Source organism: Penicillium daleae, assembly GCF_028827525.1.
Source record: "Penicillium daleae strain IBT 16125 chromosome Unknown utg000007l_segment0_segment0, whole genome shotgun sequence".
In the NCBI taxonomy this organism is placed as follows: domain Eukaryota; kingdom Fungi; phylum Ascomycota; class Eurotiomycetes; order Eurotiales; family Aspergillaceae; genus Penicillium; species Penicillium daleae.
This window is the reverse complement of record NW_026623155.1, coordinates 3,359,500-3,385,099: the sequence shown is the minus strand read 5'-3', so window position 1 is coordinate 3,385,099 and position 25,600 is coordinate 3,359,500. Positions and strand designations below refer to the sequence as shown.

At 51.1% G+C, this 25,600-nt stretch overlaps 12 protein-coding genes across 12 annotated transcripts; 6 read left to right on the top strand and 6 right to left on the bottom strand.

Annotated features, from left to right (window-relative positions):
- Positions 1-1,806: 1,806 nt before the first annotated feature.
- Positions 1,807-4,733, top strand: N7458_008393 (uncharacterized protein; the record flags this gene model as incomplete). Its single annotated transcript, XM_056911775.1, has 3 exons — positions 1,807-1,960; positions 2,217-2,369; positions 2,437-4,733. The coding sequence occupies 3 exons, from the start codon at positions 1,807-1,809 to the stop codon at positions 4,731-4,733; spliced, it is 2,604 nt and encodes an 867-aa protein (XP_056764601.1).
- A 1,037-nt stretch (positions 4,734-5,770) lies between these two features.
- N7458_008392 (PIG-F family protein) lies at positions 5,771-6,769 on the top strand (the record flags this gene model as incomplete). The annotated part of the gene is made up of 3 exons (XM_056911774.1): positions 5,771-6,196; positions 6,263-6,549; positions 6,613-6,769. 3 exons carry the CDS (start codon positions 5,771-5,773, stop codon positions 6,767-6,769), a joined length of 870 nt encoding a protein of 289 aa, XP_056764600.1.
- Positions 6,770-7,077: 308 nt separating this feature from the next.
- N7458_008391 (enoyl-CoA hydratase/isomerase family protein) lies at positions 7,078-7,902 on the bottom strand (the record flags this gene model as incomplete). The annotated part of the gene is made up of 1 exon (XM_056911773.1): positions 7,078-7,902. One exon carries the CDS (start codon positions 7,900-7,902, stop codon positions 7,078-7,080), a length of 825 nt encoding a protein of 274 aa, XP_056764599.1.
- Positions 7,903-8,054: 152 nt separating this feature from the next.
- N7458_008390 (transcription factor domain-containing protein) lies at positions 8,055-10,152 on the top strand (the record flags this gene model as incomplete). The annotated part of the gene is made up of 4 exons (XM_056911772.1): positions 8,055-8,090; positions 8,185-8,249; positions 8,301-9,108; positions 9,172-10,152. 4 exons carry the CDS (start codon positions 8,055-8,057, stop codon positions 10,150-10,152), a joined length of 1,890 nt encoding a protein of 629 aa, XP_056764598.1.
- Positions 10,153-10,453: 301 nt separating this feature from the next.
- Positions 10,454-11,447, bottom strand: N7458_008389 (DUF3632 domain-containing protein; the record flags this gene model as incomplete). Its single annotated transcript, XM_056911771.1, has 3 exons — positions 10,454-10,905; positions 10,965-11,028; positions 11,082-11,447. 3 exons carry the CDS (start codon positions 11,445-11,447, stop codon positions 10,454-10,456), a joined length of 882 nt encoding a protein of 293 aa, XP_056764597.1.
- Positions 11,448-11,769: 322 nt separating this feature from the next.
- On the bottom strand, positions 11,770-13,917 carry N7458_008388 (uncharacterized protein; the record flags this gene model as incomplete). Its single annotated transcript, XM_056911770.1, has 3 exons — positions 11,770-12,208; positions 12,267-13,291; positions 13,342-13,917. 3 exons carry the CDS (start codon positions 13,915-13,917, stop codon positions 11,770-11,772), a joined length of 2,040 nt encoding a protein of 679 aa, XP_056764596.1.
- Positions 13,918-14,209: 292 nt separating this feature from the next.
- On the top strand, positions 14,210-16,519 carry N7458_008387 (uncharacterized protein; the record flags this gene model as incomplete). The annotated part of the gene is made up of 6 exons (XM_056911769.1): positions 14,210-14,265; positions 14,349-14,473; positions 14,544-14,760; positions 14,826-14,888; positions 14,939-15,894; positions 15,951-16,519. 6 exons carry the CDS (start codon positions 14,210-14,212, stop codon positions 16,517-16,519), a joined length of 1,986 nt encoding a protein of 661 aa, XP_056764595.1.
- Positions 16,520-16,894: 375 nt separating this feature from the next.
- Positions 16,895-18,926, bottom strand: N7458_008386 (putative acyl-CoA dehydrogenase; the record flags this gene model as incomplete). Its single annotated transcript, XM_056911768.1, has 3 exons — positions 16,895-18,413; positions 18,485-18,764; positions 18,815-18,926. The coding sequence occupies 3 exons, from the start codon at positions 18,924-18,926 to the stop codon at positions 16,895-16,897; spliced, it is 1,911 nt and encodes a 636-aa protein (XP_056764594.1).
- Positions 18,927-19,344: 418 nt separating this feature from the next.
- On the bottom strand, positions 19,345-20,652 carry N7458_008385 (glycoside hydrolase family 18 protein; the record flags this gene model as incomplete). Its single annotated transcript, XM_056911767.1, has 4 exons — positions 19,345-19,991; positions 20,063-20,297; positions 20,374-20,398; positions 20,468-20,652. 4 exons carry the CDS (start codon positions 20,650-20,652, stop codon positions 19,345-19,347), a joined length of 1,092 nt encoding a protein of 363 aa, XP_056764593.1.
- Positions 20,653-22,064: 1,412 nt separating this feature from the next.
- Positions 22,065-22,487, bottom strand: N7458_008384 (tautomerase family protein; the record flags this gene model as incomplete). Its single annotated transcript, XM_056911766.1, has 1 exon — positions 22,065-22,487. One exon carries the CDS (start codon positions 22,485-22,487, stop codon positions 22,065-22,067), a length of 423 nt encoding a protein of 140 aa, XP_056764592.1.
- Positions 22,488-23,135: 648 nt separating this feature from the next.
- Positions 23,136-24,196, top strand: N7458_008383 (uncharacterized protein; the record flags this gene model as incomplete). Its single annotated transcript, XM_056911765.1, has 2 exons — positions 23,136-23,550; positions 23,613-24,196. The coding sequence occupies 2 exons, from the start codon at positions 23,136-23,138 to the stop codon at positions 24,194-24,196; spliced, it is 999 nt and encodes a 332-aa protein (XP_056764591.1).
- Positions 24,197-24,607: 411 nt separating this feature from the next.
- yth1 (cleavage polyadenylation factor RNA-binding subunit YTH1) lies at positions 24,608-25,372 on the top strand (the record flags this gene model as incomplete). The annotated part of the gene is made up of 1 exon (XM_056911764.1): positions 24,608-25,372. The coding sequence occupies one exon, from the start codon at positions 24,608-24,610 to the stop codon at positions 25,370-25,372; it is 765 nt and encodes a 254-aa protein (XP_056764590.1).
- Between the last annotated feature and the right edge of the window lie 228 nt (positions 25,373-25,600).

Genomic DNA, 25,600 nt, shown 5'->3' with positions numbered 1-25,600 from the left:
TTCAAAGTCACATGATTGCTTGCAGAGACAAGTCACCTGATCGGTTGCTTGTGGTGTGGAGCTCAAGTCCCGTGCCCATCAAAGACTGTGCCGAAGAATCATCCCCAGAGCTTCCTAGAAACGGATCTGGATTCTGGAGTAAGACAACTGTACAGACGGCAGCTCGAATTTCTGACGCCAGAAAATGACAGAGATTGAGAGGACCATGGTGCAGGCTCTGAAAATCATTGTTTGTATCCATTTGCAGTCGGCTACTTGGGCTGGTAGACATGATTTGGAGCACATATTCCTCAAGAAGTTCTGCCTGCTCTGCAGACTGATGTCAGCTATTTGCTTCTTGCGAAGCTATGTAATTCGACTACAGATATACCAAACGCGATCCTGTCTACTTCTTCCAATTTTTCATCTCTTTCACGGCCTTTTTTTTTCTTTTTTTTTTTTTTTTTTTTCATCCTCCCGGGCTCGTCAACCGAGGTGGTGCCTGACGACCTCAGGTTTGCTGGAACCGATGGAGCTGGTTCCTGGATCCGGCGGTCATTCGAGACTCTCCGCCTCCCAAATGGCCCCGTCCAGACACTCGGTCCCGCCAACGGTCCCGGGGGGTTCGAGTTGCTATTAATAAATGTAGTTCTGTAGAACGATAATCCAGTCTATCCATGGATGCGTAGTGACTATTGTCCACTAGTAACTAGTAGTCGGCATGTTCCTTATGAATCTCTGCAGGTCACGCTGGAAACGATGGAAAATTGGGAGCGTAATCCTGCCAGCCGTACCACCATCCCAGGGCATACCAGGACAGTAGTCTGTACTGTCCTTCGTGCTCTGTGCTGTGTACTCCACAAGGGTCTTCTATCTTTACTTCCAGAACCTTTCTGTATTCTCTGATATCCATAACTCCATATCCATTCCGTCATATAAGAGGCTGGTTCAGAGGCGCGCGCATAGGGTCCCGTTTCATGTAGAGTCCTCGTCCTCGTCCTCGTTTTTGGGGGCTCGACTCTCTCGACGATTCTTCCTTCGTGCGGCGCTCTCCTTTTGCTCTAGTCTTTGCCAATCACTTGGGTCTACGGATCCTTCTGCTTGTCTACCAGTCTGGCCTCCCTTTTTTACCTACCTTGGGGGAACTCTTTCATCCCTATCGGTGCAATTCATCGTTAGCACACGCTTGGACATCTAGGCCATCGGCCTAGTGGCTTCGACGGACAAACTTCAATCTTCCGCCCAGCTGTTCTCCTTCTCCTTCTCCGACTCTCCTCCTTTATTCCATTTCTGCTCATCTCTCGTCCCGTTGGCCCCCTTTGGGACCACCGAATCATTGGGCTTTGGTCCCGAGAAGACCACAGTTGTGGCTCGTGCCCACTCCTCAACCCAAATTGACCCAAAACCCATCGGCCCCCCCTCCTCGGGACCCCCCCCTCGGCCAGTTCGAACCCTGACAACCACAACCCTGTCGAACTCTGTCGCATCCCTTCTTCATCCTGTCTCTTTCACACGCTCCATCTTCCCTCTTATTATTCATTCGCCCTGCTTCCTTTCGGTCCATCCCACGTCTCCCCCTGCTGTTGCGACGACTTGAGATCCCCCTGTTCCTTTGCCATCGCCATCCTGGGCCCAGCCCCAGGATTTCCACGGGATTTTCTACACGAGGGCGGTGACGCAGGGCCTTTGACTGTTCCCGCGATCATCCCTCATTCCCCTCCACACTCTTGATTTGAACCGTCGTACTCATTTCGCCGAACGCTCTATCTCTCCCTCCCCCCTCGTGCCTCTTCGAAACCGGCCCCGTTCTCTCGATACCGGTTCACCATGGTGACCGGCAAGTCGCAGCCAGGCGTCGAGCCAGTTCAGCTCCCTGCCACCTCCCCTGACCCGACCGGCTCCAACTCCCCGCCTTCCAAGCGAGATTTGGCCTCCTGGTGGAGGCAGTTCAAACGAAATACACGGAAAGATGAAGTTAAAGGTACGTGGTGCTGGTAGTGCTCCAAGAATGGGGAGCGCGAAATTGGCGGCGCCCCGTCTGATAGCAGCTCTGCGCGATCTGACATGTCTGCGATCGCTGCACATCGCGAGTCCCCTGACTGCATTTCCTAGCAGTCCTGAGATATTAATTTTCTTCGTCCTGCTGTCATGGCGGAATATCACCCATCGCGGAGCCTTGTCTCGTCTGGCGGGCATTGTCCGTTCAGAAACATAAGCTAACCCGCTTCTTGGATCAGAACAACCCCGAGGCATCTTTGGCGTGCCACTCAATGTCAGCATCAAATACGCGAACGTGGCCATCTCGCTGACCGGCGAACATGGCAAAAGCCACATCTATGGATACGTACCCATCGTCGTGGCCAAGTGCGGCGTGTTCCTGAAGGACCGAGGTTCGTAAACCCAGAGCGTCTATGCCTCGCTCACTGGTTGATACACTACTGACATTATTCGACATAGCCACCGATGTAGAGGGCATCTTCCGCTTAAACGGGTCTGCCAAGCGCATTAAAGATCTGCAAGAGATCTTTGATTCCCCCGAGCGTTACGGTAAAGGCCTCGATTGGTCTGGATACACCGTCCACGATGCCGCCAACGTCCTGCGTCGATATTTGAACCAGTTGCCCGAGCCAATCGTTCCTCTAGAGTTCTACGAGCGCTTCCGCGAACCCTTGCGCATCTATCAGAGACAAGTCCAAGATGAAAAAGAAGGCGTCGAGGCCGAGAAATTCGATCCCGGCAAGGCTGTTGAAACCTACCAGCGCCTGATCGTCGAGCTCCCGCCGTTGAATAAGCAGCTGCTTCTCTATATCCTGGATCTCCTCGCCGTCTTTGCATCCAAGTCGGACCAGAACCGCATGACTTCAGCCAACCTTTCGGCTATCTTCCAACCCGGCATGTTGTCTCACCCGCAACACGATATGTCGCCAGAGGAGTACAAGTTGAGTCAGGATGTGTTGATTTTCCTCATTGAGAACCAAGACCACTTTTTGGTCGGAATGAGCGGCACTACTCCCGATGAGCAACAAGTTAAAGAGGTTGAAGCTGGCCTTCAACCTGCCCCATCTGCCAAGGAAGTTGAAGGCGGCGTAGTACCTCGTCCATCAAATACCTCAAACATTCGGCGATCTGTCTCAAATGCAAGCGGTGGCAATGATAGTCACCGCAAGATCGACATTCGCAGAAATGTCTCCGTGTCGTCTCGCAACTCCCGCAATTCCCGTCACTCAAACAACGCTCCTAGCCCCGGTACGCCCACATCAACCTCGGGTGGTGGTGTTCATCGAAGCAACACCCTTCCCTCCAAGATGGGCCCCGTTGTGGCGTCGGCCCGCTTTGCGCGCGCTGGGGAAAGCGGCTCTGGTAACCCGTCTGGCCTGTCGATTTCCCATCACAGCTCTCGGTCTGGAAGCCGAGCCCCTTCTTTGCGTGAAGAGTCTGAGCCAAAAAAGCCTAGCACTGCCCCGTCGGGGGCTCCTACTGGAAGCGCCTTTGTGCATACATCAACTCATGGCCCTATACCGGTCGCAACAGCTGAGCAGCTTAACATCGTCGAGCGTACTCTGCCACAAGACAACCACGTTGCGCAAAATCCCCCGCAAAATCCCGCACCAGCAACTGTACCACCACAGAGCATTCAACTGCAAGGCGTATCCAGCCCTGCGTCTCCACCACCTCCTCAGGTTGTCACTCCGACCCGTGAGCGAAAGTTGTCTAACCTCTTTACCAAATCTCCACCGCCCGAAGGAGAGGCCCGGCAGCCTAACCGTCTCAGGAAGAAGCGTATCCCAGGTAGTGCAAGCATCAGTGCGCAGAGCTCAACCAACTCTCTCGACCCACACTGGGACACGTCCTTGGAGCCGAACTCGCAGCGAAAGTCCGTCGACGGTGTGGTAGGAGACACTACCCCGAAACCTCCTAACACCGCGACGCTGAGCAACCGTGATGCACCCTCTGAATCAACTCCCACACTGGGCGATAGCTCTTCGCATCCTAATACCGAGAATTCCTTAAGACCACATCAGTCGCGTACGCCGTCAATGAACTCTCGGTCGTCCTTCACGGATCATTCAGATCTGGACCAGCCGGAGGATGGCTCGCGCTCTGAACGTCGAGATAAACGACGCAGCTGGCGGTTCCATCGCTCGGCGAAACGCAGCAGTGAGCAGATCGGACTTGGTCTCGCCTCTCCTCCATTAGTTGCCACAGATTTTGGTGCCGAGAAAAGTACCACCTCCTTTGGTAGCGGATCGCATCAGAGCAATGATCCTACCAGTCAGCCTTTGAGTTTGGATGCAGGCATCCAGGGCAACTCAATTCCAAATGCTGAACCGGAGAAGAGAAGCCTATTCGGCAAATTCAAGGCGAAGATGGCTCAAGTAGTGAAGGATGAACGTGAACGAGCAAAGAGTCCCAACCAGCTAGACACCGATCTATCCACCGCAAATCAACCACTGTCCCCCGGCCTTCCCAGCCAGGCAAATGGCAAGCTGCCCGTCGATGTGTCTATCGACCAGCCTAAGGAGGAGCCCATTCGCTCACCTGTTTCTCCCCTACCCGGAGCAGGCCTTCCTCCTGCCATTCCCGAGGAGCCAAACAGCCCCGAGGCACCATCAGCGACTGCCGAGGAGTTCAAAAAACAGCTTGAATCCGAGAAAACACCTGCTACTGAAGGCACATCAATACCAGCGGAGGCCCCTGCTGTCGCTGAACCATCGAAGGAAGTAACTCCCACCGACAAAGAAACATCCGCATGAGCTGATGCGAGATACGACGATTCCGAACCTGTTTCATTTTTGTTAGAGTACTGTACTCAAAACCACTGTGTATCGCTTTGACTAGCCCTTTTTCTTCACAAATTCGTTTTTCTCTTTCTCTCCCTTCAGTCGTTTCCTTATACAGCGTACCTTCCAAGTTCCTGGGAATCTTAAACAGAGTCTCTAGTTCTTATTCAGCCTGGCGTTGTTTGGCGCTAAATATTAACTACTTGGGATCGGATGACTTGAATTTCCCACGTTGGTTTTTGTCAGTGTGATATCCCTGTAAGCCTCAACGGCTTCCAATTCCGTTGGCACTCTTGGTTTGTTTGTGCCCATACCTCCCCTGTCTGCGTTGATATTATTCTGAGCGCCTGTTTTTACCGGCCAGAGTCTGGGCCAACGCCTGGATCATGTTGCTAAATACTTCGACAATATTTTTCCTTCCCAGATGGGTCTGTTCTCAACTCCATTTGGTCGGATTCTTGTCCGCTTGGGTCTGCTATCGATGCGTTGGTGCCGTTCTAGAGAAAGGATTGGCATCACGATGCTTTGTTTACGCTAGGTTTCTGAGTCTTAGAGTAGCCCTTTGTCTGGTAATGATACCCTAAATTCTAGATTTGGTCCTGCCGAACATAAACATGGAAAGAACTGGCCATTGCTCCCTGTAGAAGATCCTTGTACAGGGTCAGAGTACTAGGAGTGATGCATATCAGCTTGGATCGTGGGCAGTTTTGAAGCAGAATTTTATATCCTTGTTCAGAAGCATCTCCCTACCTCGACGTTGCATCATTTAACAACACTCAAGACTGATCCTGGGTCTTGAAGGTGGCCATCGAGCGTGAACTTCGCGTATATCCGCCTGAAATTTAAGGCGACCATAACTATGCAAAGCCGCCAAATCAATCAATCAAGTCAAACATCCCCACTTCCATGGCCCCTTCATCTTCATCCCGAGCCAACCGGAGCTCCAAAAAAGCACTCAGGGAGAGAAGGAATCTTCCCAAAAGTGAAGCGCAAGATTCAATGCGCCCACAATGGCCTCCCCAACACCCCCATCAACCCTGACCACCTCAGGCTCACCGAGCCAAGCTCCCGCCGAGAAACCCTCCTCTCCACCCGTCAACATCCTTCCATCCCCGCTCGCGCAGGTATACTCCTACGCGCACCCGCCAGTTCTGCTGGGACTATGTGCATGGCGGTTCGAGGGGCTGGTTGCTGACCCCGTGCGGGAGCTTCTTGCAGATTTGCCTTGGCTGGCTGCCCTGCAAATCGCTTATGTGATGCTTTGTCTCCCGCCGGCTGGGACGGTATCCGCGGAAGCTGGCTCTGCAACTGATGAGGAGAAGAAGAAGACTCCCCGGTCACCTGCAGGGCCCTCCCTTCGCCCTGGAAAGCCTGGGTACCGGCGGAAGCACTCATCGGGAAAGAGCTCTTGGGCGTCTGCTTGGGCCAAGTTAATGGTATGGTCATGCTTGCTGTTGTTTCCATTTGATTTGTTCTACAGACTGCTAACATTTATTTAACAGCCTGCCTTCCTCTCACTTTCTCTCACATCTCTCCTCGCCACCCCCTTCATTGCCGTCCTCCTCGTTCTCTTCGGTGCCCCGCTCACCACTCACAATGCGGAGACGCTCCTCTGTGCAGCACACATGGCCCTTTTGTCCGCAACCGGACTGGTCTATGTACACGGCGTGGATGCCTCAGTTTGGAAGGAAGTCTGGGGAATATCCCGTCCCGCGGACGCAGTCTGGGGTAGCGCTCTGGGTACCGGCCTAGGTGCATGGTTCGGAGCTATTCCGATCCCGCTTGATTGGTACGCTCTGCTAATTGATACATTGAACATCCGGGAGGTCATTGGCTAACAAGAATTATATAGGGACCGCCCATGGCAAGCCTTCCCCATTACCATTCTTACCGGCGCCTACATCGGGTACGCTGTCGGATCATTGATCTCTCGGACGCCGCTCCTTTATGGAAAGCGGATCCAGTTTGCGCCTGAGCCGGCTGAGGAGGGTGAGAAAAAGACTAATTAGGGATTAGTTGTCTGAATCCACCAAGGGGAGATCTTCCATGTTATAAAAAGCCGTCGTTGCCTAAGACGTTGGGTTTGTTCTCTTGTGAGTGTGGTCTCGAGCGAAGATCCCACCCTTGAGAATGAACCATTTAATGTATACTACCATTTTAAACTGTGGAACACACTGTATTCGAAAGCTTTGAATTCTGGATAATGCTGGCCTCGTGGATCTTGTCCACAATGCCGGAGTCTTGGCTGATAAGCCTTGCCCGCTAGCAACGAGGGCAAGCCCTTCAGGTTCATATACAACGTTGATATAGACAAACATCAAAGCTTGCTAAGCTCTTTGAAGCTACCATGCCGACCGGCTCCTTTACTGAACTTGGCAGCGCCTGCAATTGCCTCCTTCGAGACGACTTTAACCCCGGCGTTGAACTCCTGGGACATGGCATCTTGGAAAGAGGATGCCTCGTAGGCACTATAGTATGCAGACCGACGATCCGTGTTCATGCAGAGCTCCGGGAACGCGATAAGCTGCTTGGCAATCTCCAGTGCCTGCTGGAGAGCCTGTCCCTTTGGCACCACGCGATTGGCAAGTCCCATCGAGAGGGCTTCTTGAGCTCCCACGGGACGACCAGTCAGGATCATATCGAGAGCGCGTCCCAGGCCAACGATGGCTTGTAAACGGACGGTACCGCCGTCAATTAGAGGGACGCCCCAACGGCGACAGAATACGCCAAAGACTGCGTCTTCTTCGGCAACGCGCATATCGGCAAGAAGGCTAAGTTCTAGTCCCCCCGCCACGGCGTATCCGGCTACAGCAGCAATCACCGGTTTCTGCACGATCAGCCGTGAGGGGCCCATGGGACCTAGGTTGCGGTTGTTGACGGGCTGTAGGTTCTCGGCTGGAGGAGAGTCGTCCGTCTTCTGGGCGACATTGTGCAGGTCGGCTCCAGCGCAGAATGTGTTCCCGATGCCCGTTAGGACGCAGACTTTCTGCGTTGCATCTTCTTCGAAGGCGAGAATGGCCTCGTATAGCTGCTTTGCGGTCGCAGGGTCGACTGCGTTCTTTCTCTGGGGTCGATTGATGGCGACGATTGTGATTCCCGGATTGGAGGTTTTATCAGTCAATACTACAGTTGTTTCCGCCATGATAGTTGTTGGACATGGTCAGTATCAACAGCGTCGCGAGCATCGCAAGCTCCACAAGCGGGAGGAGAGAGTTTGGGGGTTCGGGGAAGCCAGAGGAGATGCCTCGGCTTTGAACCCCACACTTGCCATCCTCCAACTATTCGATCACCGCCATGTCGAGCGCATGCATCATCTGCCACAAGAGAAAGGTATGTTATCTCCGAAGCTGCAGTGCGGGGTCCATCGTATCTCCACAATGTCCTTCCCGTCGACCAAGTTTGCGAGTTCACTGACGGTCCCCAGGTGAGATGCGATTTCGCGACCCACAACCCTTGCACCAACTGCACCAAGTCCGATGTGGAGTGCAGGTAAGTAGAACTTCTCCAGCGATGGATTGGCATAAAAGCTGATCTGGGAAGACCATATACACGCAAGCGCAAGAGGTTCACCAATAGCCTGTCGCCAGGGCGCGTACTCAACAGTGACTCAGTGAGTCGGCGCAGTTCGCAACTTCCCGCCGATGCGCCCGTTGAAGGCGGAGTTGAACAGCCGGGGCTATCGTCCTTTGGCGACAATGCAATTCCTGTAGGCAATAATGGCGAGCCCACCGCTCTCCCTGCAAGCAATGGTGAGCCATTTATCAAAGAGGAAAGCTACCGCGGTCGGAGCGAGTACTTGGGCGGCAGTGTGCCTTTTGATGAAAATATGGTGAAGCCGGGCCACGAGACAACGTACACCAGCCCAAAGGCATCAGCCGCAGATCTCCAGATGTTACGCGAGCAAGGCGCATTTGAATTACCGCCTCTATCGGTCCAGAAAGAGTTGATGCTTAGCTTTAACAAGTACTGCGCGCCGTGGACGCCGGTGGTTGACCCTAAATGGCTGGAACAGACTACGCCGCCATCGATGCTGCTTCTCCAGTCGATTTTCCTGGCCGGAAGTAGGGTGTCCAAGGCACACTTGGATTACGGGTCAAGTGAGGTCTTCTATCGGCGTGCGAAACTATTGTTCTTCTTTGGCGGCCGCAATAATTCACTGATTTCAATCGTGGCTGCTTGTCTATTGCACTGGTATAATCCGGTCGGACCCGAGGATGTCTCGACAGACACGAGTGGGTTCTGGATTCGAACGGCTGGGGCAATGGCTTTCCAGATTGGACTACATAAGGAACCTCCACCCAATGCGAAGGACCGTGGTCTTCGCCGACGGTTATGGTGGTCTCTAGTGGTGCGTACCCGGCAATACTAATAGCTCTGAGACCTTGTGTGTTGTCCCCTAATATGATCATAGGTTCGGGATAATGTCATATCTGTCGGGGTGGGTAGACCACGCACGATCAACCTCAAAGATAGTGACGTCCTTCCTCCATCCATGAACGACTTTCCTGTGAAGGATTTCCAGGCGCAGCTCTTTCTGGCATACTGTACGATTTCCTGCCACCTGGGAGATACCGTGGAGTGCTACTTAAGACGAGAGATCTCCCGACAACGTCGAGTTGATCTTGAAAATGCTATATATAGATGGGCCAAACAGGTTATCCCAAAGCTTCGCTCATCAGCTACACTCCAAGAAGACGCTATAACCTCACATTTGGAAGTCCAACAACTCTCGGTCATGTACTTTGTAGTACTGACTATGCTGCACCGCTCACCTACACCGAATAGCGTGCCACCTGCAGCGTCGCTGGTCGCGTCATCGTTCATTGCAGGAATCTATGAAGAATTTCTCCTTCGCGACGAGCTTCGTTATCTAGGACCTGTGTTTGCATTCTATCCCCTTTGCAGCGGGTTGTCCCTACTGTCAAGTTGGCGATATTCCCAATTGCAAAGCACGGCCGAGCATGAATTGACGGTCATCAAGCTCTCTCTTCAAAAGTTATCCGAGAGGTGGCTCTCTGCGGTCGGACCGCTCCGAGCTCTCAACAAATTGACCGAGAAAGTCCGAGAACAAGGCCCCTTAGACGGTCCACCACCAAAGCTTGACTTCGACACGGCTTCTTTCTTCGACGGGTTCGATGTTAAATTGTGCAAGCAGTGGCGCTTGATTGGGCAGTCTGCCGAGCCTGCAACTCCCTTGCCGGTAACTACAGCTACATGTACACTGGCCGAGGTTCAAGATTCGGATGAGGTGGTTCAACCCTTCAGTACTCAGCCGGACGAGGCGGCAGATGATTTCGGCTTCCCGGCTCTTGATACCAGTTTGGAGCCTTTCACTAGTAATTGGGAAGGGTCAGGGTTTGATTGGAGTGGCTCCTGGCTGCTCAACTTATAAGTGTACATTATGAAAATATTAAGAAGTCTCCTCTCGAGCCCGCATTTGGAACGACAACTTTATCAGGGTTGCAGCCGGTTACAGAAACTTCCACAGCCAAGGAGCTGTATATAAAGTGAATCCCCATTACTTCCGGTTATTTGGAATGCTTATTGCCTCTACATAGCTACACGGACTAAGTAGTACTCAAAATACTTGACGAATATTCCCTTCCTGTAAACGATAAGCTATTCCGCCATCACATTCAAGTCATGTAACATTTCTTACGTATCATAAGCTCGTTAAACTCACCATCATGATATCATTCACGCATCTCCTTTTCAATCCGAGCCAGCTCTTCAATGTCATCCATCCTGTCTGCCACAGCCAAGGCAACAGGTTGTAGCTCTTTCGACACGTCCTTGCTGATCTCGCCCACTCGCTGTTTCCAGAAACCCCATCTCTCAGCGCATACACCGAGCTTCCCATGGTACAATTTGCCGCCTCTTGTCACGCGCTTCTGCTGCTCGCTCAACTCTTTGTCGCTGAGTTGCCTATAGATGGTCTGCCCAGCATGTGTGATCCACTCACTTACAACGGAGATGTAACAATCTCTAACGATTTGCTCCTGCGGAAGGTCGTCTTCCAGTGCATCTCTCAACATCCAGATGATCAATGTATCCCAGCTGAGGAGTTCTTTTCCCACAATCCGGGCCATGAAGGAGTTTTGGTTGATCCACTCTGAGATGCCATCAGGATCAGGTTCCCCAATATCTATTAAATGTCAGTGCATTCTGTAAAATGAAATGCACACCGAAGAGAATTCTACTCACACTCCAGATGGTCCCTCAAACAAGGTCGGAGAATGGGGAAATCTGACCAAAGCTTCTGGTCACTCTATTGTTTGTTAGCTCCAGAAAACTTCAACTTTGGAATAATTCTTCACTTACACCCCAAATATCCAGTGTTCTCGATGGTAGCTTTCCCAAAGACTGCATGAAAGACATCATACGTGTTTGACCCGGATGCTGAGGAGGAACCAATCTCATAACCTGGATGATCAGACCCCACAAAGACCACAAGAAGGCATCCGGGTCTTTTGCGGAATCATTCTCATCAACTGGAGTCTCGGTATCATCTTCACTTGAAGGGAAAAGATCGTTAATCTTTGTGGCTGCTTCAGCAGCATTAATAATCGGACCTGGTTGAAGTAGGTCATGCAAAATGCTGAACAGCTTGTCTTCGAACGGTTTCAGCTCTTCCGCCACTCTCACGCGCTCAAGGTCAAGTTTTTGATCTGCTGGGTTTGATTCCATCTTTCTCTTCGATGTTTAACTTGATGATACGGATCTGAAATCAGGCTGGATTTTCAGAAGTAGACAACACATCGCAGGTGAAGCGCAACCCGACCCCCTCCTTCTAGAATATCGCGCTAGCGAGTGCTCAGCCACCCACGTGGGCAAGTTATGTTTCAGGGTCTTGATCAGATGAATCTGGTCAAGTACATCAATTTCTAGAAACTAATAATACTCTAGCGAGAGCTTATACTCTTTTTTATTGAACAGGCGAAGGGTAACCTTGCCGGCCAAGGAGATTATCATCCAAAGAGGCTATAATGCGCCACAAACCGCCCCCACTCTATAGCTTGCCTCTATTGTCCTTGACAACCTCCAGGTGGTAATATTGCCTAAAATGTTCCAGGCACCCTGGGTTTGCGACAGTGCTGCTGATAACTTTAGGCAGTTCTCCAGAGCAAAGAACTGATTTCACCAGAGTCTCAACCTTTTTCCCATTCACGGTCATAGGGATCTCGTCTGCGCCAAGCACAAATCGCGGGACATGCTTACTGCTGAGTCCTTTTCTGATTGCAGCTTTTAGCTCGAGGGCGAGTTGACTGGTAAATGTTTGACCGGGCTGCATAACAACGAACAAGAAAACTGATTCATCCGAATCACGCGGTCGGCGTCGGCCGATGCAAACAGTGGAAGAAATGACCTTGTTGAACGGTGCCGACTCAGTGATGGAATATATATCGGAAGAGCCAAAGCGAATACCCTGCGGGTTGAGCACACCGTCGCTAATCAAGAGTGTCAGTGTTGCGCATGGAATGAGTATGTACAGTAATTTTGACTGACCTTCGTCCATGGATTTGCCAGCCCTTCGTTCGAGGATTGTAGCTTGCCCAATCATGCTGAGCCCAACAATTCTCAAACTTGTCGAAATAGGTGCTTTTGTACTTTGACCCATCTTTGTCACCCCAGAAGAATACCGGCATCGACGGGAAAGGCTGACGGCAGACGAACTCGCCATGGTTTCCTGTCATCTTCACCGACTGCCCCGTAACGGGGTCTGCCACATCCACGTCTTGGCCTAACATGGGAAGCTGGATCTCTCCCGGGTACAGAGGGCCAGCGGGATCAGTTCCAATCCACGAGGTTACCAGATCCGTCCCACCAGTCACACTAGTTAGGTGGACACTTGGTGGGAATGCCCGATAAAACCAGTGGTATTGGTCGGCACCCAGATGGGAACCCCCCGTCTGTACCATTCTCAATGAAGAAAGGTCAAATTCGACCTTTGGGATACATCGGGTCATCTCGAGTTCCTGCAAGTATCGAGGCGAGCAACCCCAATATGTCACGCGGTGATACTCGGCTATCTTCGCCATTGCTTTTGCGTTCGGCCACAAGGGCGATCCGTCATATAGAATCAAGGTTGGACCCACGGACAGATGACCGATCATGATATTCCAGAGCACCCATGAGGTGCTACTGTATTGGAAGACGATGTCATCGGTTGTCAGAGAGTTGTGCAGAACAGATGTCTTCTTGTGCTGCAAGATCACACTATGGCTGTGTACCAAACATTTTGGCTGTCCAGTTGTGCCGCTTGTGTATAAGATATAGAGTGGGTGAGAGAACGGCAATCTCTTGAACTCCAATTTATCACCGGGTTGCGACAATGATAAGAACCGATCAAGAGTTGGAAAGCCTGGATCTTGGGTCCCAAGAGGAATCAAGAATACCTTGGGTTGGACCTTCATAGTCTGAACAATATTTCGAATCTTTGACACGTTTGAGTGTAGTTTACCCTTGTACGTCGAATCGCTGTCGGCAAAGAGCACCTTTGGTGTAACTTGTTGTAGTCGAGACACACATCCCTGAGTCGAGTCAGTTATCGTGCTTCGCATATTGGAAAGGGCTTAGTTACTTCTTCACCCAGATCAGGCGCTATACTGGTCCAAATCGCACCAATACTGGCGGTAGCTAAGAAGAGGCCAACTGACCACACGCTGGTGGAAATGATAGCAGCAACTCGATCGCCTTCTTGAATACCCAATCGCAGTAATGCACTCCGTGCTTTCCTGATGTTCTCTCGAAGCAATCCCCACGACCAAGCCTCTCCGCTCAAATCTTGGCCTTCACGGACGCCGATAAGAGCGGTCTTGTTCAAGTCCCGGCCAGTAACAACATTCTCGGCGTAGTTAACTGTCGCTCCAAGAAAGAACTCGGGCACGTCCTCCATTGGCGTGTTGGGATCAAATGCAGTCGTGAGACCTGCAGGCAACTGTGGGATAATGCCCGTGTATTGGTGGAGATCAATCCAAAAATCATGCAGATTTTTTACAGACCACTCGTGTAGCTCCTGAGATGTCTGCAAACTTTGGTTGAACTTTCGATTGACATGTTCACGATAGATGTTCATGGGAATCTTGTTTGGCGGCAAAGTAGGCTTCCAGATAGGAGATAGCCCGGGGGCTTTATCGGTGGACACAGAATTAGCCATGTTTCGTAGACGTTGAAAATTGTATCCGAATTGAATCAGAGAGACAGTTCATATGATGATATAGTTGCTGATGTTAAAGTGAACGCGTATGATTTGACCGGAACTGGCAGCCTGCACCATTCACCTTAATACCCGCTCGGAGATCGGCTCTCGCCAACATACATTCCCCGCATTTCTTAGACATCTCGGTCCACTCAATGGGTCTCAGCTTGACCGAAATACATTATACGGTCCTTTTCGGTGATTGTCGGTCATCATCGGTGCATCTTGCTCGGCAAACAGTACCAAATGTATGTCGGCTAGCTTGAACATGGGGAGCCGACCCCGCAAGTTACGTGACAGGCTAGTGTAAGCTACAAGCTGAGCATCATATAAGATACGCTCACTATTATCAGTCTCTTTTGGCACTATTGTGCGCTGTTACTCGCTAGTATCTACTGGTACGCTATGCCTGAACGTCTAACTCCTTCCACCATCGATGATGGATTCATCCTCAGAACTCCAGCGATGGAAAACCCAGCTACTGCTGATCTAGTTTTCCAACGCATCTTACAATGTACGGGCTTCCTCAATAACAAATATCACACTTCAGCTGCATGGAAGTTAACCGAATTTCCATTCAATAGGGCATCTGCCACAGGATGTGCTCGGGAAGATCATTCCGGAGCTGCGCATGTTTGGATCCAATGCAATCTCAGCGGAGACTAATTCTCTTATTGCAAATGCGGAGAATCAACAACCATACGTCAAAGCTCACAACGTGTGGGGCGCACGTTACGAGTCAAATGGCTTAGTGACCAGTACAGGTTGGAGGGAGTTAGGTAAATGGGGCATCAAGCATGGGTAATGTCTTCTTTAATCCTTGGACATATCCAGAATCATCGACTAACTAGAACCGTGCCAAACAGCGTTGTGGGACTTGGATATGAAGAGGAATTCGGTTCATATCGTCGCACTGTGCAGCATGCATTGTGAGTTCCCAGGTTATGACTGAATGTTCTCCTGGCTAATTTATACCAAGTAATTACTTGTTTTCTGCTTCATCAGCTGCTTATTCCTGCCCAGTCTCAATGACCTCGGGGGCGGCACGTTTGGTTAGACTCCAAATTTCCAACCTTCCCTCAGACCATCCATTCCACGAACTTTACGCAAAGCTCATTGCTCGAGAAAACAATTGGATCTCAGCCCAATGGATGACAGAGCGCCCTGGTGGTAGCGACGTCAGGAACAGTGAGACGGTTGCTACATACTCCCCGTTGGCATCGAAGACAGGTCGATTCGGTAATATGGAAGAGGGCGATTACTTGCTCTCCGGGTTCAAGTTCTTTTGCAGCGCGACCGATTGTGACGTCGTCCTTTTGTTGGCTAAGACAGACACAGGGGAGTTGTCTCTGTTTGTTGCCCCCACCACTAAAACGGTAGTCGACGCCTCTGGAAAGACGCAAAGAGTGTCAAACGGCATTCGTATTCACCGTCTCAAGAACAAGATGGGTACAAAAGAACTGCCAACTGCAGAGGTGGAACTTCGAAGGGTGCGGGCGCATCTCATCGGTCCCAAAGATCGTGGAATTGCGACGATTGCTTTGCTGTTAAACACGACACGCACTCACAATTTCATTACTGCACTCTCATGTCTTCGTCGTGCCATGGATATTGCAAAGGCTTTTGCTAGGGCGCGCAAAACTATCGACCAGCCCCTCTGGACTTTCCCGATGCATTTGAATGTGCTCGCTCAACTTGAAGTCAAACACCGGGGTTGGATGCAGCTGGCTTTCTTCACTTCATCGCTGCTGAGCTATGTGGACAATGGATTCCCGAATGGTATACCAGAGGTCTATGCTGTGCTAGCAAAGTCTCCGACCACTGCAACGGTTGTACTTCGAGCGTTTACATCCACTTCCAAAGCTGTAATCTGCAAATCTGCAACCTTGGCGTTCCAAGAATGCCAGGAAGCAATGGGTGGTGTCGGTTATATCGGTAAGTGCTTATGATTTCCATCCTAGTGAATTCTACTTACCTGTTTATTAATAAAGATGAGCCCGATGAGCCGGAGTTCAACGTGAGTCGCTTGTGGCGAGACACTGCGAGTAACAGTGTTTGGGAAGGCACCACGAATGTTTTGGCTAGTGAGACGGTGCGGCATTTGACCAAAGGCCAAAATTTGGATCTCTTCCATGTATGGATATCCAATGCGATCCACCAAGTATCTGATCTGGCCCTCAAGACGACCCTTCAAGCTGTCTGGTCAGCTCTCAAGTCTAAACTTGAAGCTGGTCAAGATGAGAGGGGCTTAGTTGGGGTGCTGGGAGTTGGACGCCAAATCATATTTACCTTGTCGTGGCTTGTCAGTGGTATGCTGCTATCTATGGATGCACAACGAGACAACAACAGCGTTGCTAGAGAAGCTGCTCGAAGATGGGTCTTGGAAGGGCAGGGTGTACCCGGAGAATTCGCATTTACCGATCTCATCTATCAACGTTCTGCTTTGGCTCATGAAAGAAAGCTGACGGACCGTGAGCGCACGGCATGGGACTGTCGGATTGTTTGGGGAGTCGATCTTCCATCTGATGCATCAGCCGGATACCGAATGGCTAAGATTTAGTCAGACAATGGATGCGTTCAGATCTATGAGATATAGACTTCTTATTCAATGGCCCCCCAAATGTCTTGTCAAGCCTGTCTCTCGCTACTTCGATAAAAAAGAATTTTTTAGTGGGTTTTGCTAAATAAAATTCATATTCTTTGAATGACCAGATCATGTGAGAAAGGTTGACTACGCCTAGCTCTTTTAGTCCTTGAAATCTTATATAAAGTGCCCGCCATCCTCTGCCATACTAATCATATTCGTGTTCATCGAATTTATAGAGAACAGTTTTGAATACTTGGGGTCAAGGGTTGTGTATATACATTAACTGAACCCGAACTAGCGATTTCTTCAATTTGCTATGCGGTATGCCTTGCAAGTCTGCGACAATGCTTACAACTTGGAGTTCGCTTTCTGCAGTGACCGGTGACCAGACGCCCGTTTAGCAGGAAGCTCAATGCCCCAAGCAATTCTGCAATCCCACTGAAGATGTTCCTCTCCATCTTCTTGAGCTGTGTCCTTGTGGACTGTGACTATATCATGGAATACCATGTCCCCAACACCGCCCTCAGCTCTGAGGATCCAGCGCCGGGCAATCTCTCCACTGACCGGGTCCTCGTCCCGTTCAGCATCAACGGCCAGAAGAATGCCACAAAGAACCCAGGCAAGGGTAAACATATACCGGCGCGCATCGGCGAGAATCGTGGTGGGCAGTTGGTTCTTTGTGGAGAAGCGAGCTCGTAGAGCTGACCACTTGGCAGTAAGAGTTTTTCGGAGTAACACGTTGCGAATCAACGTCAACGTACGGTCAACCCATGCTGCGAAGATATCCAGGTTTTCAGCTTTGAGAAGGAATCGAACCATCTCACTGGCCAAGACATTCGTCGTTCCCTCCCAGATAGAATTGACAGAAGCATTGCGCAGAATTCGGGAGATGTTGAATTCGGGCTCATCCGCCTCGTCCATGTAGCCAACGCCACCCATAGCCTCCTGACACTCTTGGATTCCCAGCACTGACATCTTGCTCACAACAGCCTTTGCAGTGGCCGTGAGAGTTCGGAATACCACGTTGGCTTCCCGGCCTGGCTGAGGGAGATGAGCGTGCTCCGAAGGCTGAGTAACCCTGTTCTCTACCAAGCTCATGACTGCAACGGTAAAGAAGCCGAGGTTCATGCCACCACGGTGCTTGACCTCCAGGTCTGCCAGGAGGCGCAGGTGCATAGGAATCAGCCACAGAGGCTCGCCCACGGTAGTTCGTGCCTTTGCAAAGCTCTTGGTAATGCTAATGGCGCGGCGCCAGCCAGAGAGAGAGCCGATAAAGGTATGGATGCGAGTGACATTGAGGAGGGGTGCAATAGTGACGACTCCCTGGTCGAGTTCTCCGACTAGATGCGCCCTCATATCCTTGAGTTCCAGCTCGGCGGTCGGAAGTTCCTTTGTGCCCAGCTTATTCTTCAGACGATGGATTCGTACTCCGTTTGAGACCTGGCGGGAAACACCATCACTACCAACAACCGTCCTCCGCAGAGGCGCCAAGAATGTGCTCAGTTTTCCAGAGGGAGTCTTGGCCAGAAGAAGAGCGACGTTGGCATCGGTGGCGGAGGAAAAGAATTTGAAGCCGTTGATTAGATAGTCGCCATCGCCCAGAGGATCGAAGCCTGAATCCTTGGGTAGGGGGGAGTGAGTTGCCCAGGTCTCAGTGTTTTGAACATCACTCCCTCCTGCGCGCTCTGTCATCCACTGGCCCGAGGTCCAGTGGTCATCACCCTCCGAGATCAGGCCTTTATATGCTGCATGGAATGGATGCGCCGGAGGAAGCTTTTTGATCTTGGAGGAAAGAATGAAGGCGGCTCCATCGGTCATACTCATGGGACAGGAGTAGAGCCCTGACGATGGAGAGTAGAGATAGTTCCTAGACCAGTGTCAGTAGTTGTTTTGATTCGGATTTTATCTCATCAGTTCCAACAGGTAGTTGCTTCTTACAGTGCATATTGAACTGTTCTTCTGTCCAGACCCAATGTCGCATCATATCCAGCGGAGACAATTCTATGACGGGCTCCCCATTTGCCTAGTTGCTTCCAGCCCTCGGTGGTGATGAGGCGATCATAATCATATCGTTTACCCCAGACATTATGGCTCTTGACGTATGGCTGGTTTCTTTCAGCATCTGCGCTCCACTCACGCACCTGCTCGGAGATCGCCTCGGCGCCCAGCTGTGTAAAGTGTGGTTCAACTGATCGAAGCGTCGCCGCGGGAAGATACCCTGTTAACCATCAGTACTGAGTAAATTTGTGGCAATCAGAAGCGACTCACATTCCAGCGCTCGTCGGAGACCCGTATCGGTTGTGTACGTGTTCTCCAGCGGAGCTGGCTGAGTGATGTAGCCGCTCTCCGCAGTAGCTGGCTGAGGTGGCGACGGGGACATGGCGGAGTGCTGTGACGGCGACGCGGTAAAAATATTAGATTACTATTGCTATGACAGGGATATGCTAAGAAGGAAAGATTAAATCCGGGGTAAATGTGTTCCTTATGAACATTGGTGGGGGAGCTGATGGGTGCCACCAAAGTTTAGTTGACCTGACACATTCTGCAAATGGACCTCGGCCGTTCGGCTCTCGTGCTTCTGATCAAGAGATCATCCACACTTCGCCGTTAAAGCGCCGAAACAGCGTATCAACATTGAACGCCTTCGTCGAGGGCGCATTTTATGACGTCTTCGTTTTAATTAAGTTGCGAAACATGTGCGTAACGAATAATCTGAAAGCAAGCCTACCCTGTGCGCCCATATAGAATATTGCCTTTTTCATTGTTTTTGGAAGAATGCGATCATGCCCTCTGATATATTACATTTCATGAAGCGTGTTATACCCGGTTTCGATCAGGCTGCGTGGCCCTCGGGCATCGGAGCAAATATGCCAGTAAAACAGCCCACCCAATTTCGACGAGGTCACAAATTCCGCTTTTTGTTGTATTGTCGCAGGAATATCATAGGTCACAAACCCCCCATCTGGTCCAACACAAGATGCAGCACCGGCCTCTTTATCATGATATTCTTGGGCTTCTGGCCGTGGGAGATCGTGGTAGTCGAAGACGCCATCCTCGCCGCCGGTACCAGTATACCGTTGACCAGGTCCGTTGCTGCCAAGGAATGAGCGTCCATACACTGGCACGCCCAGGATGATTTTTCGTGAGGGTACCCCTTGCGACATTACATAGTCAACCGCCGAGTAGCCTGAGATAGGCGAGCCGTAGAGTTGGGCCTGGTGACCGGTTTCGGCCTCCCAAGGCCCAGAAAAGTCATAAGCCATGAGGTTGATCATGTCTAGATACCTCTGCGCCTCTGCCAGATCAATATTTCGCAGAGCCCATTGACCAGCGGGGAGACAGGAGGTTAGAACATAGCGTGGAGCAGGCAACACTTCGCGCAGCTTGGCGATTAGACGAATGTAGTCCTTCCCCTGCTTGAGGTCTGCGGGATGTTCCCAATCCACTACATGGACCGTTAAAATTCTTCTCTCTCTTGCCGTAGGTTTATCATGTTATGTATCATCAGCGACTTACCATCAATACCATCCAGTCCAAACTCATCCACCAGTGCTCGTGCACTACGAATGAATGTCTCCACGCGAGACCGACTATGAGCAACGGCTGCAAAATTCTCACTTCCTTTGCCGCCGCCGCCAACGGAGAGAATGACCCGCATCTTCGAGTATTGCTGTTTCAACTGGACAAAGGCACGGAGGCAGCCTTCCGTGCCGTCAACCGGCATCTGGGTATCGGCCCACTCATCACTCAACTGCAAAGGGCCGTCCGATTAGAGATATCCAGATATACTAGATTTGGAAAATATGGAGCAGTGATATCAGACTTACATAAATTGTGCCATCGTCTTTCACCCTGCAAGGATTCCAGATCGAGATTAGCGCGCCTATCTATACGATTCCTCGGAGATGATTGGCTACGTACCAAGCAAAGGCGTAGAATACGTGAGAAATAAACCCCAGGCGCAGCGATGAAGGAGGCTGTTTCTTGTAGATCCGCCAGTTAGGGTAGTAGGCTGCGTTGGTGTACAAAGGCACTTCGTATGTAGCGGGCGACTCGGCAGCAGCGGGGTCAACAGCCTGCCGCCGGCGGAACATGCCAGAGAACATGCCTTGGCTCTGAAAGGAAAGCCTCGGCCCTTTAAAAAGGAAGACGAGCCCGAGAAGATACAAAAGAAACCCCCCTGAGCGAGACGAGATTTGCCAAAAGGAACCAGGAAGCACGCGAGCAGGAAGGTAGGGTCAATTGAAGAAATACAAAAAAGAAACAAGCGCGTGCACAACTCTCCCCGGTGTGCTTCCCAATCAGGCATGCGTCACGTGGGTAGCTGCTGAGTCTGTCGCGAAAGGCACTGGTGAGTTGGTCGTCTCGATTTTTCTCCGCATAAACCAAATTATCATCCGCACGATTGGATGGTTACCGGCTAAAATTGAGATTCACAATGCACGTCTGATTCTGGGGGCTGTGACCTTGTGGGGGCGCCCATTCGGTCCCCCCTCCCTCCTCAAGAACGATCCGCCATCAATTGGATACGATCGCACGGTGCGAATGTGCGGGGCTCTCGGCCTAGCGCGAGGCATGCCAGAATTCAGAATTTTCTCGCTGGCAAACATGGGGGATGATGGAGCGACCAACCGTGAAGGGGCTGGGAGACTGGTCTTCGTATTGCCGCCAATCACTACTGCAGCCTGGGCCCTGGACTGGCCACTCGTCCCTTGGGTTGTAGTCAACCCAGGCGGCACCTTGGAGATCTCACCAGCAGGCGTCGCGAGACCCGTTGAAAGGCCACCGCACACCAGGGGCAGCGCCTCACAACCCCAGATGACGTGCGGTGAGATTTGACTAACGCCTGCAGTCAACCCGATTAGGCGACAGCCCATTCGCTTGTGATGGACTTGCATGTGGGGGATTCGCAGAGGCGGAAACTCAGTCTGTCAGCTCCTCGATCTTTTGTCCCTTGGCCTTGTCCTCGAAGCTAGCGCGGATCAGGGCGCCAACTGCGCGCAGGCAACCGCCAGGGGCAGACATCCCATCGTCCTCCTTGAAGATGCGCTATTTTCCATGGAGATGGCCTCGTGGAATTCCGGTCTCCCCGTGGCGGGGACATCGACCAGCCCAGACCACGAGCGTCACGCAGACATAGCTGTTATATTTGCTTTTTTTTCTCGCTATGCTCGGATCGCCCGCTACGCCCAATCAATTGGCCGAGACTTTGCAAGGTGAGGCAGTGCGACAGGATTTGTGTCGACCCCTTACTCTTCCCCGCGATGTGTCGACCACTGGGCAAGTTATCCGAGACATTGGTAATGTACTCCCTGTAGATACGCTCAACGGATGACAATGGAAGTGTGGAGCGTTGAGCAGAGCTCCTTTCTGCCTTGGATCGCGATACAAAGTCCAACACTTTCGGTCGCCTACAACTATATGATCGATGTTGACCAAAGATTTCGCCAGTGCGAGAGTTGGAGTAGCTAGAATCGACGTAGCCGCCGCCTTCCAGATTCTTGCATTGAACTAGTCGCTAATACTTCACGGCTCTGTTGACTCGCACCCATTCTTTCTCTTCCTCGGAACCAGCTGCGGGGGGTACAAGACCATTCATCCTCCACAGATCTCTTGATGCCTCCGTAATAAAGTATTCCCAGTCCATGCCTTTGGGTTCGAACACAGGGCTGAGGACGTCGTTAACGCGCGAGTGAAACCGCTGTTTGATTTCGTCACTCGTGAAGGCACGCGCGAGATGATAGATTGTTATCCCTGCGAATTTGGGGTGAATTTCGCCACCGACGAATGCAGAGCCAGCGGCGTCCTCCACGAAGTGGACTTGAACGTAGAACGCGGGTAAACCGCTGGAGACATAGATATTCGTGATGGACTTGGCCAGTTGCTGCTTCTCGGCCGCGGAAAATACATTAGGACTATGATTGATATACCAAACAGGCATCTTGAGACTGTGTTTGTAGCGCAGACAGAGAGAACTTTGATAATAAAAAAAGGGCTATCTACGAGGGGGCGTTATAGCTTCACATAAATACTCCCGGAAATAGAAATCTAGTTTCGCGCAATTCCCTCGGGCGTATTATTTTATCAACTCCATCTGGATAGCGTACTTTAGTGCGTGGTGTACCAAGTGTTCGGGGAGATAGCGTAATATCAAAATCGCCGGCCGCCAATCATCTTCCCCGGCACTCTACCAATTCCCTGATCACCTTATCAAAAACGATTCGCCTCGGTATTCTGATAGACCAGGGGTGTTCAAACTAGGATAACCTTAATGTCATCACTGGTTGACCTTGTTTTAAAACTGATGCAATTGATTATAAATTCCTGTGGTACTGTCACACCATGCAGGCTACACAGTGCCTAAGTAAGATATGCATATGTTAGTCGTAATTCTGGATAGTGCAATGAGGAGGATTAATGACCTCGATGATATTATCATCAAATTCTGGATTGGTAAGTCTGAGATTGGTAAGATTGTTGAGAAACACAGAGAATCTCCTACGTATAAATTCCAGCTGCTTCAAGTGTAAACTTGCTTTTCCAACAATCATCCATCGTTTTGGCAAACACTTGACAAGAACAAATCATCATGACAGGAGAATTGATTTTCATCACGGGCGCAACCGGTTTTATCGGGGCTACAACTGCTCTCACTGCCCTGAAAGCAGGTTACCGACTCCGGATATCCGTTCGAAAGCCATCAGCAAAGCTCCAAGCCTTGTTGTCTGAGTATAGTCAGCAGGTTGAATATGTGACTGTACCCGATCTGACGGACGAAACGGCTTTTCATGGAAAGCTGAACGGAGTTGACTACATTCTGCACCTTGCCTCCCCTCTCCCGCAAGGAACAGACAAGAACGATTACTTCATTCCGGCTATCAAAGGAACGACGGCCTTGCTGAAGGAGGCTGAGCGGGTCGCCAGCATCAAGAAAGTGGTGGTTACGTCTTCCATGGCTGCTTTTATTCCGTTTACTGGACTTCCTGAAGGTGGCACTGTGAAAGGTAAATATATTCCTGGCTCTGATATTTGGTGATAGGCGTTGACTCTTTTCCCTTTCTTCTAGAGGACAACGACTGGGATTTCAGCGTCGATGAAGATTCAAACTTCGAGGACCCCCAAAACCCAGAGAGCACGGCTTTCAGGCTCTACCACGCATCAAAGCTACTAGCCAATAACGCGGCCTGGAGCTTCTGGCAGACCGCGAAGCCGCACTACTCGCTGGTCTCGATTCACCCAGCCTATGTGTTCGGAAAGAACCTAGTACAGACATCTGCGGAAGAGGGGATCGGATCCAATGGTGTTCTTTGGAAGCCCGTTATGACTGGCATCCTTGGTAGCCCGGCATCCGGAGTGCATATCGAGGATGTCGCTGAAGCGCACGTCAAAGCCCTTAGTCCGAATATTCCTAATGGCGCAAAATACCTGCTGGCTGGCAAACGGACAACCTGGAAAGAGGTTGCACAAATTGTGCACAGGGACTATCCTAATGTCGGCGCAAAAATTAGTGTCGAGACGGAAGTGGGATCTTTCCCATTAGACACCAGCAAAGCGGAGCAAGAACTTGGGATGAAATGGCGCTCTTGGGAGCAGATGATTCATGAAGTGATGGATCAGCAGCTCGGGCTGATCAATAAACCGACCGCATGATTGGTCTGTCTAGAGGAAACTTCGATACAGCAACCTCAGATATGTTTAGTCCATAGAGTTTTAAATTGAACTGGTATACTGGCTTATGGTCGAATAGAATAATTTTCATGAGATTTGAAAGTGTAAAGAATTACTCATTGGCTGTTGATAGTTAGGTGGCGAGGTATTTCTCTAGCAAACGTGTGCAAACAGTGTAGTCGCCAAATTTGTAAGGCCACCAGAACCTTCGACCTATCTCGGATCTTAGTCATCTTCTCGCGAAACTCATCTTTCGACAGCCCAGTTATTCCTGGCGGGCTATTTACTGTCGACCTTCTATTCTACTACGCCTCGACCTCTTGGAATAGCTTTCTAATCCCTCTCTAAGCGAGCACTGTCACATCTCGAAGCTTGTTCAGCTTCAAAGCCAACATGACCGCCGATGTTCACAACGCGGCTTCTCGCGTCCTCTCTGCAGAGCCCACGCGCGACCCTAGCTACAACGATTTCTCCTTCACGCCCTTCCTCCGCAAGAGCTTCGGCTTCGGCCTCGCCAGCGATGTCCCCGTCTGCAAGGCCTACGGCGAAGGCCACTGCCCATTAGGCCCTGCTTGCCCAGACCGACATCCTACTCCTTCCCGAGTCACCACATCTACAACCACCGCCTCAGGGATGGCACCATCCACCACACATGGCTCGCTCGTCTGCAAGCATTTCCTCAAGGGCCTCTGCAAGAAGGGGCTGAAGTGCGAGTATCTGCACGAATACAACCTGCGACGCATGCCCGAATGCCAATCCTTCTCCCGGTCCGGATACTGCCCCAACGGCGATGACTGTCTCTATCAACACGTTCGCGAAGAGGCCCGATTGCCACCATGTGAGCACTACGATCGGGGATTCTGTGAACTGGGCCCTCTCTGCGCCAAGCGACACGTTCGCCGAAAGCTCTGCCTGTTCTACCTTGCCGGCTTCTGCCCCGACGGCAAAAGCTGCACGAATGCACACCCTCGATGGACGGAGAATCTCCCGCGGCCAACCATGCGGACAGAAAAGACCGAGGAAGAGCTGGAGCATGAGCGTGCTCTGATCCGCGAAGAACAAGAGCGTGAGAAGGAACGAGAGCGCGAGTGGCGGAGTGAACGTGGCCGGGGAGGTGGTTTCATGCGAGGCCGTTATCGCGGCCGAGGGAGGGGTTAGATTACGGAGTACATGTTGCCTACCAGAGGCGCCACATTTCTGCGGACTTGCATTTTCACGGCGGGGGTGTTTTTGGGGAGCATTGTCTTCTTCTGGATTTAGTTACTGGCGGTCGCTGAAGATTGTCATCAAGATACCCATTCAAAATTCATATAGCCGGATGTATGATAAGATCAGATTAGCCCAAAATCAACGATTAATAATAACCAGAAATTCCATGGAATCCGC